At 46.1% G+C, this 23,075-nt stretch overlaps 1 protein-coding gene across 6 annotated transcripts in view; it reads left to right on the top strand.

The window, feature by feature from the left end:
* The window catches only part of SH3D19 (SH3 domain containing 19), a 250,244-nt gene that overhangs the window by 141,109 nt on the left and 86,060 nt on the right, over positions 1-23,075 (top strand). For 5 of the 6 annotated variants that reach the window (XM_030191649.1, XM_030191655.1, XM_030191651.1 and 2 more), the window contains 3 exons: positions 3,191-3,335; positions 9,372-9,567; positions 10,759-11,739. In XM_030191649.1, the coding sequence (XP_030047509.1) occupies positions 3,191-3,335; positions 9,372-9,567; positions 10,759-11,739 (1,322 nt within the window). The remainder of the gene's footprint in view (positions 1-3,190; positions 3,336-9,371; positions 9,568-10,758; positions 11,740-23,075) is intronic. The other variant, XM_030191650.1, reaches the window with a different exon arrangement.

Below are 23,075 nucleotides of genomic sequence, written 5' to 3' on the forward strand. Positions count from 1 at the left end.
GTCACCTGCCCGTAACCTTACCTTGTCTTCCTCTCTTCAATAGTCCCTTTTCCCTATGTGTCCTCTGTCTGTCCTACCCTTATCTCTTATTTGTCCTGTCTGTCTGTCCTGATTTAGATTGTAAGCTCGTTTGAGCAGGGACTGTCTTTTTCTTCATGTTCAATTGTGAAGCGCTGCGTACGACTGGTAGCGCTATAGAAATGATTTGTAGTAGTAGTATTTTGTAGTGTTCACTGACTTACAGGTTCATGCAGATTGCCTCTGCTGAACATTGGTCACAGCGGTGGCCCAGAGAGAGTGGGAGCAGCTCTGTTTCTGTGACCCCATTCAGGGTCTTGAAGCACAGTTTGGGGAGCCACTGTTCTATTGCTTCTTTCTTTCTTTTATTAGTTTCTGAATTTCAAAACAGTCACAATAAGGGTGACGAAAGGAAGTGGGGACAGCAGGTGATGTAAAAACTTGTCTTTTATTGAACATCCAGGACTTGACACGAGTCGTGTGTCAGCCCACATAGGCCTTCCTGAGGAGTCACTTAAAATTGGATGTGTATAGTTGAAACTAGGAAAATACAGGCATATCCAAGTGTCTGAATCAAAGATTAATCCTTATAATCTGTCCGAGCGACTTTGAAGGCGCTTTCACGGGCAGATTATAAGGATTAATCTTTGATTCAGACTCTTGGATATACCTGTATTTTCCTAGTTCAACTATACACGTCCAATTTTAAGTGACTCCTGAGGAAGGCCCGTGTGGGCCGAAACACGGCTCATGTGGAGTCCTGGATGTTCAATAAAAGACAGTTTTTTACATCACCTGCTGCCCCCACTTCCTTTCATCGCCCTTGTTGTGACTGTTTTTAGTCTGCACAGCTACAAGGGTTGCTGTTCTTCTGTTTTCTGTTAGTTTCTGAATTTCTTCATTGCTGCAACACACTTCAAAATAAAGAGTTCCTATTGAATTACCTTGATTTTCTCAGTTTTGAGGCATGTTTCACTTATCTAATAGTACGTGCTTTGGAGGGTCTGTCTGTCTGTCCATCTCTATGCATAGGTTTGAACTTGCACAAATAAACCAGTGTGGATAGCTAAAGAGAACTGCAGGAAAGTCAGGCCCCACTACCAGAAAATGTCAGAAGGATTCTACTACTACTACTACTACTACTACTTAACATTTCTAAAGCGCTACTAGGGTTACGCAACACTGTACAATTTAACATAAAAGGACAGTCCCTGCTCAAAGAGCTTACAATCTAAAGGACAAATGAACAGTCAGTTCGATAGGGGCAGTCAAATTGGGGCAGTCTGGATTTCCTGAAAGGTAAGAGTTAGGTGCCGAAAGCACCATTGAAGAGGTGGGCTTTAAGCAAAGACTTGAAGATGGGCAGGGAGGGGGCTTGGCGTAAGGGCTCAGGAAGGTTGTTCCAGGCATAGGGTGAGGCGAGGCAGAATGAGCGGAGCCTGGAGTTGGCGGTGGTGGAGAAAGGTACTGAGAGGAGGGATTTGTCCTGTGAACGGAGGTTTCGGGAAGGAACGTAAGGGGAGATGAGGGTAGAGAGGTAGTGAGGGGCAGCAGACTGAGTGCATTTGTAGGTAAGAAGGAGAAGCTTGAATTTAATGTGGTATCTGATTGGAAGCCAGTGAAGTGACCTGAGGAGAGGGGTGATATGAGTATATCGGTTCTGGTGGAATTCTAACCACCAAGGCATTGAAAAGTAAAATAACTAAGTATCTAACATGGCAGCATCGTGGCAGAGCAAATGCAGAAGCCACAGCATATAGACCAGACTGGCGCTGGAGACCCATGACAACTAAGAAGAACCACAGTGAAGATTACCACAGACCCAGCTCCCGGTGGTTGAGGTGAAGAGACATGGCTACAGTGAGGAAAACATTGCTGCTGGGGACCCAACTGCCAGTGGCAGAAGAAGAGAATGATAAATCCAGCTGCCTAATAAAATCCGCCCCTTTCTTTCCGAGCACTCTACCAAAACCCTCATCCACACCCTTGTCACCTCTCGTTTAGACTACTGCAATCTGCTTCTTGCAGGCCTCCCACTTAGTCACCTCTCCCCTCTCCAGTCGGTTCAAAACTCTGCTGCCCGTCTCATCTTCCGCCAGGGTCGCTTTACTCATACTACCCCTCTCCTCAAGTCGCTTCACTGGCTCCCTATCCGTTTTCACATCCTGTTCAAACTTCTTCTACTAACCTATAAATGTATTCACTCTGCTGCTCCCCAGTATCTCTCCACACTCGTCCTTCCCTACACCCCTTCCCGTGCACTCCGCTCCATGGATAAATCCTTCTTATCTGTTCCTTCTCCACTACTGCCAACTCCAGACTTCGCACCTTCTGTCTCGCTGCACCCTATGCCTGGAATAAACTTCCTGAGCCCCTACGTCTTGCCCCATCCTTGGCCACCTTTAAATCTAGACTGAAAGCCCACCTCTTTAACATTGCTTTTGACTCGTAACCACTTGTAACCACTCGCCTCCACCTACCCTCCTCTCTTCTTTCCCGTTCACATTAATTGATTTGATTTGCTTACTTTATTTATTTTTTGTCTATTAGATTGTAAGCTCTTTGAGCAGGGACTGTCTTTCTTCTATGTTTGTGCAGCGCTGCGTATGCCTTGTAGCGCTATAGAAATGCTAAATAGTAGTAGTAGTAGTAGGGGAGGAGGAATAGTAGGGTGGGCGAATTTAGGGGGGAGAGAGAAGGAGGGATAGAGGGAAATATGCAAGGGAGAGGGGAGGTGGAAATGGATGGAAGGATAAGTGTAAGGGGAGGAGGAGGGTGAAGTAGAACAAAGGGGATGTGTAAGACAGTGGGGGCCACTGGGGCCCTGGACCCCCCAGACTGGATTTGTGCCCTTGGTTTGGCTGACAGGGGTCAAAACTAGGAATTCCAAAACAAATTATAATGAATTCAGATCTTCTATCAAATCATTCCATCTTCTGCATTTTAGCAGTGCACATCATGTTTGTTTATTTTTAATTATTATTTGATATTTCTTTTTAATGCGCTTTAGGGGAAAATTGTGTTTTTTGTTTGAAAACTAATTTTATTGTAAACTTTTTTATATTGATCTCCAAGAAAAGAAGTCATTTAACGGAAGCTAGAAGGCATTGTTCATTTGAAATGATTTTTTTTTTAAGTAATAGTGGTGTTCTGCATTGACATTAATCCATAGGCGCCCTGAGATCACCATTGTTGCAGCTGAGCCACTGGGACCAGCCTGGTTTCCAAGTGGGGGCCATGGGGCTCCAACAAGCATAGGCTGCCCTGCTCCCATCTCGCAGGTTCCCTGGAGAACAAATGACCCTCTTCCAGCCGAGGTGAGTTGGGTTATATTGACAGAGTTTGTGGATTCAGTGGCCTATATGATAAACTATTACAAAGACTTATAATGCTTACATCATTTAACGGGTTGATTTAGACACATTCTTTGTTACTTATTTATTTCACTCATACACTGAACGGGTATGAATAATGATTGAAGTTGCTATGACTGATAAATCACATATAAGGTGACTATTCATTATGCAGTAAGCTCATTGATCACAGGTGATTCCACAGTGGTGTCTTGAAAAAATTGTTGAATATCTACCCGTTCACACACACACACATTTTATTTTAAAAACGTTTACATATTTATTCAATCCTTGTAAAGTTGCTTTTGGGTGAGCTATGATTGAAGTATTGGATGATATACTCCCCCCCCCCCCCCCCCCCCATGGTGTTTGTTTTACTTTTTGGGGCATTGTGCATCCACATTTTTGATATTTCAAAAGCTGCAGAGATTTGAGGTTGTTGCAGAATTCAGATGGAGTCTTTGCAGAACTTGTAGTATCTTTTATTGAACCAATGGGGAAAAAAAGGGGGTGTTGTGGTAGGTATTTCCAGCCCTGTGGGTCCCTTCTGCAGATGAAATTCAAAAATCCATATAAACATCTCTTATTATTGCTGTTTGTAATTCAGCAAAAAAGTATCACTAAGATTCTGATTTTCTACAGCACCAATATGACTAGTATAGAACGCACTGTACGATACGTATGAGCTAGTTAAACTGTTACTTAAGGTGGTACCAAATATTGAGGGGAAGAGGGGAATGCATTGCATTAATGTGACTTGAAATAATGACAAGTGGTGGCCTGCATGTTCTCTCCTCTCGCTCTTTCTTGTCATGCTCATATCATTTATTTATTTATTTATTTTATTGCATTTGTATCCCACATTTTCCCACCTATTTGCGGGCTCAGTGTGGCTTACAATATATATTGTGAATATGAACATACAATATGTAACAGTTCGATTATGGGTTAACATTGTGAGGAGTTATGTGAAGACAGAGTCAAGTCAAGACATCGTTTGGCGTAGAAACACTGGAATGGTACAGTGGGGAAAAAATAAGGCGATAGAATAATGGTGGAGAACCTTAGGTATAACTATTCTATATGTTGGGGTGTTAATAGTGGTGTAAGTACGGGTAGGAGGGTTCAAAGAGAGTGTATTGATGCAATTCAATTGGTGCGTATAGGCTTCATGTGTTTTGATCCTTGCAGTAAATTTTCTCAAAGAGATAGGTAGAGTTGCTTTGCAGTAGGGTTTTCCGAACCATTCCTGTGGTGTTGAGAATATCTGGAAAATGAATATGCATGAGATAATTTTGGTTACACTGGAAACCTTACCCCCCCCTGTATACAAAGCCGCACATCAATGCTGACACAGCCCGTTCAAAGTAAATGGGCTGTGTCAGTATTACCGCACCAACAGCTCCTAGCATGGCTTTGTACATGGGGGGGGGGGGAAGCTAATGTTTGCAATTTTATCTCATACATATTCATTGCAGATATCCTGAAAACCCAATCGGAACTGCTATGGGAAGTTCTGCTTTGCAAGCACTGATATAGCTGTTGGCTAAGAGCATATTTTGAAGTCAAAAGGTAGAGGAAGAGCAAGTGACCATTTTCATGATCCCATTCCACCCCCTTTGGTGTGAAGGTACAGCTCAGCCAACTGGAGGGGAGAGAGATGTTTGCACCAAAGAAAGCGAAGAAGCTAACTTTTTTTTTAGTATCAGTATGGAACTGGTTGTAATGGTGTTCGTTTTCCTATGGATCCCACCAGCAGAGGCAATGCAAGAAAGAAAAACCGTGAAAAAATGTAATCTGAATTTTAAGATCTGTATGATCTCTTATAAATTGGTTTGCTGTAAATTCATGGCTGGTTGGAGTGTGTGGTATGTTCTGAATGCATTCTTACATCATAGTGGGCTTTTGAAAGACCTGATGACTCATGAGAAAAACTAGTTTGACCTGCCTATTCTTCAATCAAGGGAGGTTGACTGAGAGGTTTTTATAACTATCCTTTAGATAGTCTCTCCCCTCCCCCATCCCATCTCCTGCTCGCCTGAGAGAAGGACAAGTTGATTTTTATTATAATTTAGTTTTCTTTCTAATGCACACTATAATGTAAAAAAGTACATGCATAGCATATATTTTGCCTTTGAATGTTACAGACAAAATGACATCTCCCTTCTCTTGGTTCCATGGAGTCTGAGCCAGGAGGCAGTCCTAACCACAGCTGCTCCGTATAAAACACTAGGGGCTTGTGTCAGTTTATACTCTACTTTGCCATGAAAGCTGCTCAAAAGCTGGTTACTGCAGTATGATTACAGCATTAAAAAAAACCATAACATCATGGACATAGGTGCACCATTTGCAACACTAAAATTACAACATACAAATAAAACATCATGTAAAACAATGTAAAATAAATCTATCAGAGTCAAATACACCGAAGCCATATTACTTAACACTATGGGATTTTTGGCATGTGAAAGGGCTTTTCTATAATTACCCTAATGGTTAACCCCCGGATTCTATATATGGTACCTGAAAATCTGCTTGGAAACCAAAGAGTATTCTATAACAGTGCATAACTGAATTGGTTAACTAGCTAATCAGCGCTGTTGGATGTTAACAAGCAGTTATCAGCACTAATTGGCATTAATTGAGATTTACGTGCACAACTCGCTAAGTGTAGGGTTACCATATGTCTGGATTTACCCGGACATGTCCTCTTTTTGAGGACATGTCCGGGCAACCGGGCGGGTTTTGCCAATCTGTCCGTTTGTCCGGATTTCTGGACAAATGGGCAGATTGCTAGCCTCCCCTCCCCTTACTTACTACTGCCGTGGTGGTCTAGTGACCTCTTCCGCCTTTGGGGCAGGAAAGAGCCCCCTCTTTCCTGCCTGAAGCAGTGCCCTGCATGCATCCTTCCTGTTGCTGATCTCAGCGCCGATTCAAAATGGCCACCGAGAGTTGACGTGACCTCGCAAGACGTCAACTCTCGGCGGCCATTTTGAATTGGCGCCAAGATCAGCAACAGGAAGGATGCATGCAGGGCAGCGCTCCGGGAAGGAAAGAGGGGGCTCTTTCCAGCCCCGAAGAGGTCACTAGACCACCAGGGCAGTAGTAAGGTAAGGGAGGGGGGTGATGGGGTGTGTGACAGGGGGAGGGGAAAATGTTACAGGGGCGGAGTGAGGGCGTGAAAGGGGCGGGGTGTGTTGTGAAAGAGGGCGGGGCGGGTGTCCTCCTTTTTGGGGGACAAAATATGGTAACCCTAGCTAAATGTATTCTATAATGTGGTATGCCTTAATTCTAAGTCGCATAGTTAAAAAGGGAGCACGACTGCGGACAGGTAATGGGCATTTCTAAAATCTATGCACATTATAGAATACACCCAATCTGCACCTCAATTAGGCATCGGGATTTACACCAAGTAAAACATGGACTAAATGGATGCGACCAAATTTGCATGGCAAGCCGCTTGGTGTATTCTATATACCACGTGGAAATTTAAGTCTATTCTATAAAATGTAGGCGTACTTTAAAGAATACGCCTAGGCATAATTTTTTTCTGTATGGATTTTTCAGGCGCCATATGTAGAGTCTAGCCCTAAGCATGTAAAAGTGTGCACAGTGGCAAGAAAGCATGTACTTATTTGCAGCCCACATGTAGGCGTGTTCAGGGGTGGAGTTTGGGCGGAATGTGGACAGAGCCACGATTTATGCATGTTGTATATAAAATACCTGTATACATTTACACTTGCAGCTTCAGTCATGAAGTGGAACCTGTGCAGATTGCCAGATTCAGCTCTGGCTACTTTAATGGGCAGCCTGGATGGACCATCCAGGTTTTTATCTGGCAACATTTACTATGTTAATCTTGGTGTGATTTCTGCTGCTTTGCCCCTAGTATTTCATAAAGACATATAGGTGCCTATGTACCTCTGTAATTAGGCTGGAAATAGGTGCATATTTGGCGTTCACACACAGGTTACCCGTTATAAAAATGACAGATTCTGTCCAAACAATCTTTCAAAGTGTTTCCCATTCTCTTAGCTTATTACTTGTAAAAGATGTGCATGACTATTGTAAAGATCTAATTAGACTATAGCATTAATCTAGAGTCATTCCTCAGTGTTCAGATGCAGCTCACTTTTATGTCACCTTCATTAGAAATATGATCCTGTACTATTCTGGATGACTTTTTAGAAGATTCATCGTGCTGTATCCTATTTTATTGTCTTCCAGGAAAATGGAAAGTTGCTTATGAGAACTGTATGGATTTTATCTCAGCAATTAATATGCCAATATTCTCTTACTAGGGGATTTGAATCTACATTTAGAACAAAGTACTGATAACTAAGGTCAAGGCAGTAAATTCCTTTCAGAGCTCATTTACATGTGATATTATCCCATCCACTAAAAAAAAAAAACCCAAAAAACCCAGCATTTATTTCAATATAATTAGTTGCCATGTCAAAAAATGTTTATAGCGACTTACAATATATAGAGGGAATAATAAATTATAATAATTTTAGCACACAAACAATGATTAATCATAACTGAAATGCTAACAGGCAGTATACAAGGGCAGGCCATCTGTCATCATCGTAAAATACAGATTGGGTAGAGGCCAAATAAAACCAAAATGGCCATACTTTAGAATCATGTTACACACGCATCTGACCTATTTCTCAAATCTTCTTCCGCTCCACTGAACCCAGCAGTCCAGTACTGGGCTAAGTTACTTTGTAAAAGTAATATATTACAGTTACTAGTTGCAAGTAATCATTAGCGTTATTTCGTTGCATTTGCATGAAAGTAATCGTTACAGTTATTCATTACTTTGAAGAGTAATATATTACTACCTAACACTGCCTACAATACACAAATCATAACATTAAGTAGCTTCATATCTTTGCCTCAGTCCTATATGAATAGAAGCTGGGTCTATTCCACAGTTTAAAATATAACATTGTAGTCAAAAAGAGAGATAAAAGGAGTTTTTTTGCCAACTTCCAGAACTCAAATTATCCCAGGTATTTGTGGTGGATCCACAACTCGGGGATGGTAAGAGAAAAAGCCCTATTACTAGCTTCTGACCATTTTACATCATCAACAAAGGGAACAAACTGATGGGTTTCATTTAAGAATCACAAACCCTTGGTTGAAAAATACAGGTGCGTTCGTTCTTTCAGATGTCAAAGGGCTACATCGTTCAGAGCTTTGAAAACCATTGCTTAAAGCTGAAATTTGCTGGATAGAACCAGAGAGGTATGATGTCAAACACACAATCTCACCAAGAAGCAGGCAGTCATATCCTATACACATCTGTATGTAGTAATGTATATTTTTTCATTTGTTTACAGGTATGTTAATTGTTTTTTAATTTCAGATTTGCTTAGCTTCACAAGTGTTTCTTTGGTAAGCCTGCCGATAGTTACAGTAATCTAATTTGGTTGTAGCTATCAAACAGGCATGGTTAAGTCTTTCCTTGCTAAGAAGTGAAAGAAACTCAATTTTGCTACAGCTGTTATGCGAGAAATATTCAGCTCCAAATCAGTTAGTGCCCCCAGACTTCATTAATAAATATGACAGTAATAAAAACAAAACAGTGTTAAGCAATACTGAGATTGTTTCAAGCTATGTTTCATCCTCTTTCCTGGGTACAGTGCTGAGAAAAAAAGTTAGATTCCACTAGGATGGTATGTATTTTAACACAATTTATACTCAGAATATGATTTGATCCCAGTCTAAACCTCGATAACTTTTCTCAGCACTGTAATTAAAGATGGAATATATAACCCATCTGAAGAATTAATTAAACCATATATAAAGCAGCAGGACAAAATATTAAAATACAAAATTAAACAAAAATGTTAGGTTCTTGTCTGTAATGGAGGCTTTTGTGAGTATTTCTGATGGTAATGTATATTTTTTCATTTCTTTACAGAATGTTATTTATAAATTTTAAAAACATACCTTCTAATCAAATATTACTTAAAAAAAATGTTGTTGTAGCTTCCACCATCTTATGAGCAGGTTATAAAGGAAATCAACCGAGTCCAGGTCCCTCCAGCCCATAATAATGCTGCTCCCAGAAGCACCACCACGTCGGCAACACAGACAGATTTTACAGAAGAAACGGATAGCCAACTGCTTGGACGTGTTGTGCAGAATCAGCTCATTCCTGCCCGTGAATTAGATCCCATTCCAGGTGACTACATACTGGCATACTCATAAATCTTACTAGAAATCTGAGTTTATATAACATTTAAAACGGACAAAAGGAGCTAGCCAGGTGACTCAGTGGCAAACGCTGTGCAGTGGCATGCAGATGATCTGGGTTGATTTCTCGGGCCAGACTTAGAGCAGAAATGTAGAAAGGACATCCACCTCAGAATATGGACGTTCAAGTCTGTACATCAAATATGGACATCCATTTTGCATATATTTTAGAACAGGATCTGATGACATACATATGATAAAACACATGAGAATTGGACATTCAGGTGCTGGCTATGTCCAGCGTGAACATCCATTTTATAAACTGAACAGGGCAAAACAAGGGACACGGATGTCTGTGTGGTATCAAAGGATCATTCATATTATAAAATGGCCACACCGACATCCATCTGGAGGAGTAGCCTAACGGTTATAGCAGCCAGCTGAAAATCCAAGTAGAAATTGCTGGTTTCAATCACACTGTAGTTATTTGTAATTTTCTTTTCTTTCTTTTATATTTTAAATTGAGTCCTCCAGGGACAGAAAAAATATCTATTGTGACTTTTATTACTGCCCCCCAATGGAGACCTGCTCATTTGGATCACCTTCTGTAACCTGGATGTGCCAAGGACCAGGTCTAAATTCAGACGTCCCTTCCCTTTCTGCAATTGGAGTTGGATGGCCATCTTTTGGCCCTTCCCTAGTCCCGCCTAAAATACACCCAGACCACACTCCTTGCCATATTGGCCTACTGCACTTTTAGATATCCATATCCTGGCTATATAAAATTAGCATTTGGACGGCCAAGCTATAAGACATGTAAAGGCCATTTTCTTAGATCAAAAACAGGAGTAGAGCTTCTAAAATAACCACTTTTGGGACCATGCTAGCCAATCCCCCAAGACGCCAGCTTCTAGCTGAAAGCCATCACTGCAGTGATTATTCTGGATGGAAGGGGCTAAAGAAAATAAACATAAAACCATGCATAGTTATTGTTTGTAAAGATACTGGACATAAAAGTTAAGAGACCTTTTCAACCCCTTACTAGTTGGGGAGTATTAGCTTATCTTTGCTCTTGTACTACTGTTGCAAACAAAATGATTTTCCCAATATCACTTTTTCAAAAGATGAGTGGGATTTTGTGTTACATAATGTAATATGATGCTTTTTTTTTTTTAATTAGTAGTACAGTATCCTCCCAAGCCACCTAGAACATCCTTGTCTCTTCAGGCCATTAACCTTGAAGAAAAGAAAACTCCAGTGATTACTGTCAGAATTTCTGAAAAATCGAACAATCGGGAAGATTCTAGTACCGTGAGGTACCCAGTGCCAAGGCCAAGATCAAAATCCAACTTCAAGCCTGTAGCTAACGAGATTCAAAATATAATATTAAACAATCAAGAGGAAGTAAATCAGCTAAGACTTGAAAGGGATTCTTCTCATCTGCAGCAGGCCCCATTTGAAAATAACGTGTTGGATACTCCAATTGTGATAGACGCTATGAGCACAGAAAGACACCAAAACAGTATTGTTTCAAGAATCAAAGCTTTTGAGTCCCAAGCAAACCCAGAAAGCTCTGTTTTGTCAAAGAAGCCAGAAATTATACCACGCTCGTTTGCCCCAAAGCCTACCATTGCAGTGGAGAAGCCAACACCAGCACCTAAGCCAACAACAAGTAGAACGTCAGGAGAGGGGAACTCGTGTACTGAAAACAACCCAAAAGCTTCTCCCAGGGAATGGCCTCCAGTGCCATCAAAGCCACAAGAAGCCAGCAGTGTTGTAGTCAAACCTGAATTGCCAAAAAAGCCAAAACCCAGCCTTGTTCAAAATACCAGTAACAGCTTATTTAATGTGAGTAGTGGGTCTGTCCTTGAAGAGAACAATGCTGACAGAGAAAAAAACACTCCGGTTCCTGCTCCGAGACCATTGCTTTCGAAAAGGGCAGTGCCTTCAGCGAATGCTGACTCACCGCCGGCACCAATAAAGCCAGTGACTGCTGCCCCCCGACTGATTGTAGCAGCACAAGCCAAAGCCTTTACCTCCCCAGGAGAGGCGCCTACCGTTAACCGTTCTGTCAGTGAGGGAGATCTGATCAGTTTCGATGATGATGTTGTTCCTGCTGCTGCTGTTACCCAAGAGTTGAGTCGTTCTGAACCAGCTGCAGGTGAGAAAACATTTTGGCTCTTCCAGTTTCAAGTGCCTTACATATAATGTACATATTGATCATTCCTCAAAGATTGTGCTGTATTCTTTCTCTGAAAAGTCTGTTTTTATAGGAAAAGGGAAAATTAGAGTAAAAAAAAAACAAAGGGATAAATGAATACACTGACTTACATGGGGGGGGGGGGGGGGGGATTTCCATAAATGATGCTCAAAAATGAGGGCTGAAATAAATAGGCATTAAGGGCCAGATTCTATATAAGGTGCCTGAAAAATCCACGTGGAATAAATTTCTGCCTAAGAGTATTCTGTAAACCGCTCCTAGATTTAAGCGCTGTATATAGAATACACTTAGTTGGTATCCCAGCACCAAGAACTACGCGCATCCATTTACACCAATACAGCCGCATAGATTTAGATGCAGAGGGGCATATTCTGTAACAGTGCGTGTAAATTTTGGATTGCCCACGAAACGCCCATTCCACACCTTTAACCACGTCCCTTCTTGGCTGCGCGCATTAGAATTTAGGTGCTCTGATTACAGAATACACTTGGCGAGTTGTGTGCATAAATTCTAATTACTGACAATTAGTGCTCATTGCTCATTAAGTGCTGTTATCAACGCTAATTAATTTGTTACGTGCGTTGTTATAGAGTACACTTGGATTTCGGTGCAGAACACTAGGCGTGATGTATAGAATCCAGCAATAAGCGCTATTCTGTAAAGGGGGGGTGTGCCCTTTATCGAGTAGCACTTAGCGCCAATTCCCGTACCTAACTTTAGGCACCACTTAGGCCTACTAAAACCTAGTGTAAATGCTGGCGCCCAAGTTAGGCATACTGAGGCAGTATTCTGTAATTACACGCACAACTTTTCAGAGCACCCCCTTGACATGCCCATTGTCACACCACCTTTTGAGCTATGCACTAGTAGAGTTAGGCACCATGCTACGCATCAAGCTTCTCCTTCATAGGAACTCAGCTATGGAATGCACTGCCTAATCTCTTAAAATCAACTCAGAATCATTTAAACTTCAGGAAATTATTGAAGACCACCCTGTTCAAGAAGGCACACCATCCAGATGTTACTTAGTTGATTTATGATCTGGTCAGCAAAATTTATGGGCCCTAATGTTTTTCCATTATCTTTTATCATCTTTGTTATTTTAGACGATACGTTTACGATTAATTTTTTACTATGACATTGTTTAATGATATTATACTGAACTGTAGCCTACCCATGTTATTGTGTAAGCCACATTGAGCCTGCAACTAGTGGGAAAATGTGGGGTATAAATGTGTTAAATAAATAAAATAAAAATAAATGCCATATAGAATAGCATGCAGCCAGATGTACACACAAATTTTAATCGGTAGTAAGCACTCAATTATTGGTAGTTAAGGCCTCCGTATTCAATTAGGGGGTCTTTTACTAAGCCACAGTAGCGTTTTTAGCTCACGGTAGAAATCAGCTGGTGGTAAACAACAAGGCGCCCATTATATTCCTACTAGTAAAAAAGGCCCGTTTCTGACACAAATGAAACGGGCGCTAGCAAGGTTTGCCTCGGAGTGTGTATGTTTGGGAGAGTGTATGTGAAAGTGACTGTGTGAGAGACAGAGTGAAAGTGTGAGTGTGTGTGTGTGAGAGAGAGAGTGAGTCTGGGTGTGAGTGTGTGTGTGTGTGAGAATGAGAGTGTGTGCAAGTGTGTATGTGAGAGAGTGTGTGTGTGCGAGAGAGTGTGTGTGAGACACAGATTCTCTGTGAGAGTGAGTGTATGAGACTAAGCGAGTGTGTGAGTGACTGTGTGGCACATAGAGAGTGAATGTGATACATTGTGAGACAGAGTGTGTGAGAGTGAGAGTCAGAAAGACATTGTATATGAGAGAGAGAGTGTGAGCCTTGCCCTCCCAATCCATGGCCATCTGTCCCCTGCCCCCTCCATTCATCCCTATCCAGCAATTCCCCTCTCTCCCTGAGCCCTGCCCTGCAATCCATATCCATCCATGCCCATCTGTCCCCTCCATTCATCCCTATCCAGCAATTCCCCTCTCTCCCTGAGCTCTGCCCTCCCAATCCATGCCCATCCATGCTCCTCTGTCACCTGCCCCCTCCATTCATCCCTATCCAGCAATTCCCCTCTCTCCCTGAGCCCTGCCCTGCAATCCATATCCATCCATGCCCATCTGTCCCCTCCATTCATCCCTATCCAGCAATTCCCCTCTCTCCCTGAGCCCTGCCCTCCCAATCCATGTCCATCCATGCTCCTCTGTTCCCTGCCCCCTCCATTCATCCATTTCCAGCAATTCCCCTCTCTCCCTGAGCCCTGCCATCTCAATCCATGCCCATCCATGCTTCTCTGTCCCCTGCCCCCTCGTCCATTCATCCTTTTCCAGCAATTCCCCTCTCTCCCTTCCATGATCCCCCCTCGCATCCATGCTCTTCTGTCTCCCATGTCCCAGCCTGTCCCGCCCTCTTCTTCCCCCTCCCCCCTTCGCATCCTTGCTGTCGTTTCTCCTCTGCCCTCCCGCTCCCATTGTTCAACTGCCCACCCTCTTCTCTCCCCCCAACATCCCTTTTTTTTTTTTTTTAATTTACCTCCGTGGCGGCGGTTCCGGCAGCGCAGCGTTAGGGAAGGAGGCGGCGCTTCCGACATCTAGCCTTCCCTTCGCTGAGTTCCGCCTTCTTCTGACGTCATCCTTGACGTCAGAAGAAGGCGGAACACAGCGAAGGGAAGGCTAGAGACGTCGGGAGCGCCGCCTCCTTCCCTGACGCTGCGCTTTGTTTTGTTTTTTTTCCGCCCTCGACGTCATGACATTTGACGCGAGGGCGGGGCAGAGACGGCTGGCAGCCTGGCTGGCTTCACACCACGAATCCACGAACCCTTCAAGTAATGTTTGAGTGACTTCAGAACGTTGTCTTCAGAACGTTCACGGTGCGTTTTATTATATTAGATGGGTGTCTCAGAGTTTACCGCCAGCTGATTTCTACCACAAGCTAAAAAAAGCTACCGAGGTTTAGTAAAAGACCCCCTTAATTTGTATGCACATTTTGGGCATGTAAATCTGGGCACTATCTGTAGAATCCGGAGGAAAGTGTATATCTGAACAATCTAATAAGCAATAACATGACCATACGTATATGTATATGTTGCATTGTACTGCTGTTGCGTGTGTTGCTCTGTGTCTTCCTCCTAGCTATAATCTCGGCAGTTTCGGTTCAGTCATTGTGAGGGTAATTCTACACCAGGGTGCCAGTTACCAGGCACCTATTTCAAGCCTATTCTGTAGAGAATACTTTCTCCGAGGACAAGCAGGCTGCTTGTTCTCACTGATGGGTGACGTCCACGGCAGCCCCCTCCAACCGGAATCTTCACTAGCAAAGGCCTTTGCTAGTCCTCGCGTGCCCATGCGCACCGCGCATGCGCGGCCGTCTTCCCGCCCGAACCGGCTCGTGTTCGTCAGTCTTCTTTTGTCCGAGTTCGGTACGGTCGCGTTGCGCCGTTCGTGCCCCGGGAAGTCGACCTCGCGCGTCCCTTCGACGTGTTTTTTCTTCGGAAAGTCCTTCTATTTGTTCGGGAAGTGTGCCGGAAGACCTCTTCGGTTTTTTTCCCTTCCCGTATTTTCAGATTTTGCCCCCGGTAAGTTTTCTTTCGTTGTCGGGGTAGGCCTCGTTTAGGCCTCGGTCTAAATTTTCTTTCTAAATTTTTTGGTGCTAAATCTTCGTCATTTCGACTTTTGATTTCGCCGGCGTGATTTTTCCGCCCATGACATCGAAGCCTTCCAGCGGCTTCAAGAAGTGCACCCAGTGCGCCCGGGTAATCTCGCTCACTGACAGACACTCGTCGTGTCTTCAGTGTCTGGGGGCCGAGCACCGCCCTCAGAACTGTAGTCTGTGTTCCCTTTTACAAAAGCGGACTCAGGTAGCGAGATTGGCCCAGTGGAACGTTTTGTTCTCGGGCTCTTCGTCGGCATCGGCACCGGGAGTATCACGTGCATCGACCTCGTCAGCGTCCAGGTCTTCTCCCTCGGCCGCCAGTGTATCGGGTGCATCGAGGCATCGGACCTCTGCATCGGCACCGAGGCATCGGGCGACTGCATCGACGTCGGTGGTACTGGGACCTCGTCTGCTGATGTCGTCGGACGGTGGTGCCTCGTCTGGAGTGCAGGTGAGGGCTGTCCACTCCCCTGCTGGTGGCGGTGAGCCTTCGGGTGGGTCTCCCCCCATCCTGAGGGCTCCTGCGGTACAGCCCCCCCGAGACGACCTCCTTCGGTCTCGGCCCCGAGGAAGAGACGGCTGGATTCTACGTCCTCCTCGTCGGTGCCGGGAAGCTCCGGTGACATGCTTCGGAAGAAATCGAAGAAGCATCGACACCGGTCCCCTTCCCGCGTCGGCACCGAGAGCTCTGGGTCGCCGAGGGAGTCGGCACCCAGCAGGCATCGGCACCGAGAGGACCGCTCACCCTCTGTTCAAGAGGTGTCGATGCGCTCCACTCTGGACAGCCCGGAACAGCCTCCACGCCCGGAACAGGTTCTGACGTCGACGCCTGCATCGACCTCCATGCCTTTCTCCGCAGCCGCTCTGAACGAGAGCCTCCGGGCCGTTCTTCCAGAGATTCTGGGAGAGCTGTTGCGCCCTACCCCTCCGGTACCGGCGGTGCTTGCGCCACCGGTACCGTCGAGCGTGGCGCCGGCTGGCCCATCGCCCGGGGTGAGGTCCCCGACGTCGGTGCCGCGTGCGGTACCGACTGCGGCCACCTCCCAGGAAGGCTCCCCGACTACGTCGGCGGAGGGAGCTTCGCCGATGCGGGCGAGGGAGTCTACCTCTCGACGCCCCCATCGTGGACGTGGCTCCACGGAGTCGAGCCGGGCACGGTTGCAGACACAGGTTCGTGAGCTTGTGTCTGACACCGAGGGTGAGGCCTCGTGGGAAGAAGAAGAAGAGGAAGACGTCAGATATTTCTCTGACGAGGAGTCTGAGGGTCTTCCTTCTGATCCCACTCCCTCTCCTGAAAGACAGCTTTCTCCTCCCGAGAGTCTGTCTTTCGCTTCCTTTGTCCGGGAGATGTCTACGGCCATCCCCTTCCCGGTGGTTGTGGAGGACGAGCCCAGGGCTGAAATGTTTGAGCTCCTGGACTATCCTTCTCCACCTAAGGAAGCGTCCACAGTACCCATGCACCATGTCCTCAAAAAGACATTGCTGGCGAACTGGACCAAGCCATTAAGTAATCCCCACATCCCCAAGAAGATTGAGTCCCAGTACCGAATCCATGGGGACCCAGAGCTGATGCGCACCCAGTTGCCTCATGACTCTGGAGTTGTGGATTTGGCCCTAAAGAAGGCTAAGAGTTCTAGGGAGCATGCTTCGGCGCCCACGGGCAAGGACTCTAGAACCTTAGACTCCTTTGGGAGGAAGGCCTACCATTCCTCTATGCTCGTGGCCAAAATTCAGTCTTACCAGCTCTACACGAGCATACACATGCGGAACAATGTGCGGCAGTTGGCGGGCTTGGTTGATGCTCTCCCCCCTGAGCAAGCTAAGCCTTTTCAGGAGGTGGTCAGGCAGCTGAAGGCGGGCAGAAAATTCCTGGCCAGAGGGGTGTATGACACCTTTGATGTTGCGTCCAGGGCCGCTGCTCAAGGTGTGGTGATGCGCAGGCTCTCATGGCTGCGTGCCTCCGACCTGGAGAATAGGCTCCAGCAGCGGATTGCGGACTCGCCTTGCCGTGCTGATAACATTTTTGGAGAGAAGGTCGAACAGGTGGTAGAGCATCTCCACCAGCGGGACACCGCATTCGACAAGTTCTCCCGCCGGCAGCCTTCAGCATCTACCTCTACAGGTAGAAGATTTTTCGGGGGAAGAAAGACTGTTCCCTACTCTTCTGGCAAGCGTAGGTACAATCCTCCTTCTCGACAGCCTGCGGCCCAGGCTAAGCCCTAGCGCGCTCGCTCTCGTCAGCAGCGTGCGCCTCAGCAAGGCCCCTCGGCTCCCCAGCAAAAGCAAGGGGCGAGCTTTTGACTGGCTCCAGCAGAGCATAGCCGAAGTCCAAGTGTCAGTGCCGGGCGACCTGCCAGTCGGGGGGAGGTTGAGAGCTTTTCACCAAAGGTGGCCTCTCATAACCTCCGATCAGTGGGTTCTTCAAATAGTCCGGCAAGGATACACCCTCAATTTGGCCTCCAAACCTCCAAATTGTCCACCGGGAGCTCAGTCTTACAGCTTCCAGCACAAGCAGGTACTTGCAGAGGAACTCTCCGTCCTTCTCAGCGCCAATGCGGTCGAGCCCGTGCCATCCGGGCAGGAAGGGCTGGGATTCTATTCCAGGTACTTCCTTGTGGAAAAGAAAACAGGGGGGATGCGTCCCATCCTAGACCTAAGGGCCCTGAACAAATATCTCGTAAAAGAAAAGTTCAGGATGCTTTCCCTGGGCACCCTTCTCCCCATGATTCAGGAAAATGATTGGCTATGCTCTCTGGACTTGAAGGACGCCTACACGCACATCCCGATACTGCCAGCTCACAGACAGTATCTGCGATTTCAGCTGGGCACACGTCACTTCCAGTACTGTGTGCTACCCTTTGGGCTCGCCTCTGCGCCCAGGGTGTTCACAAAGTGCTTGGCTGTGGTAGCAGCGGCACTTCGCAGGCTGGGGGTGCACGTGTTCCCATATCTCGACGATTGGCTGGTGAAGAACACATCCGAGGCAGGAGCTTTGCAGTCCATGCAGATGACTATTCGCCTCCTGGAGCTACTGGGGTTTGTGATAAATTATCCAAAGTCCCATCTTCTCCCAGTGCAGAAACTCGAATTCATAGGAGCTCTGCTGGATTCTCGGACGGCTCGCGCCTATCTTCCAGAGACGAGAGCCAACAACTTGTTGTCCCTCGTCTCGCGGGTGCGAGCGTCCCAGCAGATCACAGCTCGGCAGATGTTGAGATTGCTGGGCCACATGGCCTCCACAGTTCATGTGACTCCCATGGCCCGCCTTCACATGAGATCTGCTCAATGGACCCTAGCCTCCCAGTGGTATCAGGCTGCTGGGGGTCTAGAAGACGTGATCCACCTGTCCACGAGTTTTCTCAAATCCCTGTATTGGTGGACAATTTGGTCCAATTTGACTCTGGGACGTCCTTTCCAAATTCCTCAGCCACAAAAAGTGCTGACCACGGATGCGTCTCTCCTGGGATGGGGAGCTCATGTCGATGGGCTTCACACCCAAGGAAGCTGGTCCCTCCAGGAACGCGGTCTGCAGATCAATCTTCTGGAGTTACGAGCGATCTGGAACGCTCTGAAGGCTTTCAGAGATCGGCTGTCCCACCAAATTATCCAAATTCAGACAGACAACCAGGTTGCCATGTATTACGTCAACAAGCAGGGGGGCACCGGATCTCGCCCCCTGTGTCAGGAAACCGTCAGCATGTGGCTCTGGGCTCGCCGTCACGGCATGGTGCTCCAAGCCACATATTTGGCAGGCGTAAACAACAGTCTGGCCGACAGGTTGAGCAGGATTATGCAACCTCACGAGTGGTCGCTCAATTCTCGTGTAGTGCGACAGATCTTCCAGGTGTGGGGCACCCCCTTGGTGGATCTCTTCGCATCTCGAGCCAACCACAAAGTCCCTCAGTTCTGTTCCAGGCTTCAGGCCCACGGCAGACTGGCATCGGATGCCTTCCTCCTGGACTGGGGGGAGGGTCTGCTGTATGCTTATCCTCCCATACCTCTGGTGGGGAAGACTTTGTTGAAACTCAAGCAAGACCGAGGCACCATGATTCTGATTGCTCCTTTTTGGCCGCGTCAGATCTGGTTCCCGCTTCTTCTGGAGTTGTCCTCCGAAGAACCGTGGAGATTGGAGTGTTTTCCGACCCTCATCACACAGGACGAAGGGGCGCTTCTGCATCCCAACCTCCGGTCCCTGGCTCTCACGGCCTGGATGTTGAGGGCGTAGACTTTGCCTCTTTGGGTCTGTCAGAGGGTGTCTCCCGCATCTTGCTTGCTTCCAGGAAAGATTCCACTAAGAGGAGTTACTTCTTTCTGTGGAGGAGGTTTGCCGTCTGGTGTGACAGCAAGGCCCTAGATCCTCGCTCTTGTCCTACACAGACCCTGCTTGAATACCTTCTGCACTTGTCTGAGTCTGGTCTCAAGACAACTCTGTAAGGGTTCACATTAGTGCAATCAGTGCATACCATTACCGTGTGGAAGGTAAGCCGATCTCAGGACAGCCTTTAGTTGTTTGCTTCATGAGAGGTTTGCTTTTGTCAAAGCCCCCTGTCAAGCCTCCTACAGTGTCATGGGATCTCAATGTCGTTCTCACCCAGCTGATGAAACCTCCTTTTGAGCCACTGAATTCCTGCCATCTGAAGTACTTGACCTGGAAGGTCATTTTCTTGGTGGCAGTTACTTCAGCTCGTAGAGTCAGTGAGCTTCAGGCCCTGGTAGCCCAGGCCCCTTACACCAAATTTCATCATAACAGAGTAGTCCTCCGCACTCACCCTAAGTTCTTGCCAAAGGTTGTGTCGGAGTTCCATCTGAACCAGTCAATTGTCTTGCCAACATTCTTTCCCCGTCCTCATTCCTGCCCTGCTGAACGTCAGCTGCACACATTGGACTGCAAGAGAGCATTGGCCTTCTATCTGGAGCGGACACAGCCCAACAGACAGTCCGCCCAATTGTTTGTTTCTTTTGATCCCAATAGGAGGGGAGTGGCTGTGGGGAAACGCACCATATCCAATTGGCTAGCAGATTGCATTTCCTTCACTTACGCCCAGTCTGGGCTGGCTCTTGAGGGTCATGTCACGGCTCATAATGTTAGAGCCATGGCTGCGTCGGTGGCCCACTTGAAGTCAGCCACCATTGAAGAGATTTGCAAAGCTGCGACGTGGTCATCTGTCCACACATTCACATCTCATTACTGCCTGCAGCAGGATACCCGACGCGACAGTCGGTTCGGGCAGTCAGTTCTTCAGAACCTGTTTGGGCTTTAGGATCCAACTCCACCCCCCGAGGGCCCTGTTTGTTCTGTTCCAGGCTGCACTCTCAGTTAGTTGGTAAATTTTTTTAGGTCAATCTCAGTTATGTCCTCGCCGTTGCGAGGCCCAATTGACCATGGTTGTTGTTTTGAGTGAGCCTGGGGGCTAGGGATACCCCATCAGTGAGAACAAGCAGCCTGCTTGTCCTCGGAGAAAGCGAATGCTACATACCTGTAGAAGGTATTCTCCGAGGACAGCAGGCTGATTGTTCTCACAAACCCGCCCGCCTCCCCTTTGGAGTTGTGTCTTCCCTTGTATTTGTCTTGCTACATACTGGACTGACGAACACGAGCCGGTTCGGGCGGGAAGACGGCCGCGCATGCGCGGTGCGCATGGGCGCGCGAGGACTAGCAAAGGCCTTTGCTAGTGAAGATTCCGGTTGGAGGGGGCTGCCGTGGACGTCACCCATCAGTGAGAACAATCAGCCTGCTGTCCTCGGAGAATACCTTCTACAGGTATGTAGCATTCGCTTTATAGAATACTGAAAAGGCACTTATGTTTATGGCGTGATCATCAATATCAGTTTGGCTCTTATATAACCATTAGTTTCCCCTAAAAAGGGTTCAATGCAGTGTACAATCATACAAGATATCAATGTAAAACTAGAACAATAGTGAACAAAAATAACACCAAATTAGAATAGCAATATCAAATCCCTTGAGAAGCAAAAGAGATCCACTGTTCTGGGTGGTTTTCTTGGCTCTAGAAAATGACACTGGGATGGGGTGGGGACAAACTTTGTCCCTGTGTCATTCTGTACTTTGAAGACTATTAAAGATGCAGATGACGGTGTTTTCATTTTTTTTGTAAAACCAGCAAATGTGTTGGCCACAACTGGCAAAATCCTGTTCATTCCTGCTACCAGCACATCCTCTGAAAATATATTTTCTATTGCAGGAAGGACTATAGAAAACGGGAGAGCTAGACTGAATCCTGAGATTGTTGATGACTTGTTATTCATCCACAGAATAAAAAAATCGTAACAGTGCTTCGTAGGGCATATTTTTCCCCTGCTAGGGCATACAGAATGGGTTGTACTTTGTACCCTGGACATTTTAACAGGGTGGATTGGGGTTCCTTGGAGTAGTAGAAGTCAGCTATGTTAGGGTTGGAAGGGTAGAGGGTGGGGGAGTTTTATTATAGTTGCTCGTAGCTATTATTGCTTTCCATTTGTGATTTGTAAACAGTTGCACAGAATATTCCTTTTTATGCTTTAAAAAAAAAAGATTTAAATATAAAATCACAAATGTTCGAGGCTTCTGCAAATGAGGACAGAGCCCGCAGGGACGGGGATAGAACCTGCGGGGACGGGGACAGACTTTGTCATTCTCTACTTGGCACTGCATGTGATCAAAGGACCAGCACTGCCAAAAAAAAAAAAAAAAAAAAGAAAAATGCAAACAATTTAGCTCACAGCTTGTACAGTCGGTATCATTAAAATGCCCTTTTTCTCTTTCTGGCACTTATTTCTTGGCAGGCATGATGGTAAGTTGATTGAAGTTTTGATTGCTCATCTAGTTTAGCTACTCCCAGAACTACAGAGCTGAACCTTAAGTATATCAGGAGGCCAGTCATTTTTTAGAAGCTGATGTAGGGGTCCCAACAATGAAAAACCATCCGGCTGATACTAAAGCGATTTTAGCAGCCAGGAGAGGCTCCTTCCTGCCTGTTTAAACCACTTGTCCAGGGCTAACTGCAAATATTCAGAGGCACTTAACCTAATGCTGCCAACTGAATCCAGATTCGCAGGACAGGCTTGATCCAATCCTGGGTTTATCCCAGTTAATGCTGGGATTTGTAATCTTGTTTTTCTTAGGGAAACCCTGCCCTGCAAATCTGGATCCAGTTGGCAGCCTTAACTTGATCGGATAGTGGCACTAAATATCCATTGTTAGTGCCTAAGCGAAAACGAGCTAGTCTGGGGGTGGAGTCGGCACTTAATGCGGTTAAGTACCGATTTATTCAGCACTTAACTGCAAAAGATTGCCGCATTAATTGGGCCACATAAAAATTTGTTCTATCTTTATGCAGCCAAAGGAAAAGTCCAAACCACACTGGTCTGGACTTTTCCTTTGTCTGCTTGGGTGCTTTCCTATCACTTGCTGCAGACGGTGAGAGCCCCTTCCAAGAGGCTGTATCTTTATGCAGTTCACGTTATGTGGTTAAGACCAAAGGTTCATCAAGCCCAGCATCCGGTTTCCAACAGTGGCCAATCCAGGATACAAATACCTGGCAAGATCCCGAAAAAGTTCAATACATTTTATGCTGCTTATCCCAGAAATAAACAGGGGTCCTTGTACAAATCTGCGGCAAAAGGGG

This window comes from Microcaecilia unicolor, chromosome 2 (genome assembly GCF_901765095.1).
Source record: "Microcaecilia unicolor chromosome 2, aMicUni1.1, whole genome shotgun sequence".
In the NCBI taxonomy this organism is placed as follows: domain Eukaryota; kingdom Metazoa; phylum Chordata; class Amphibia; order Gymnophiona; family Siphonopidae; genus Microcaecilia; species Microcaecilia unicolor.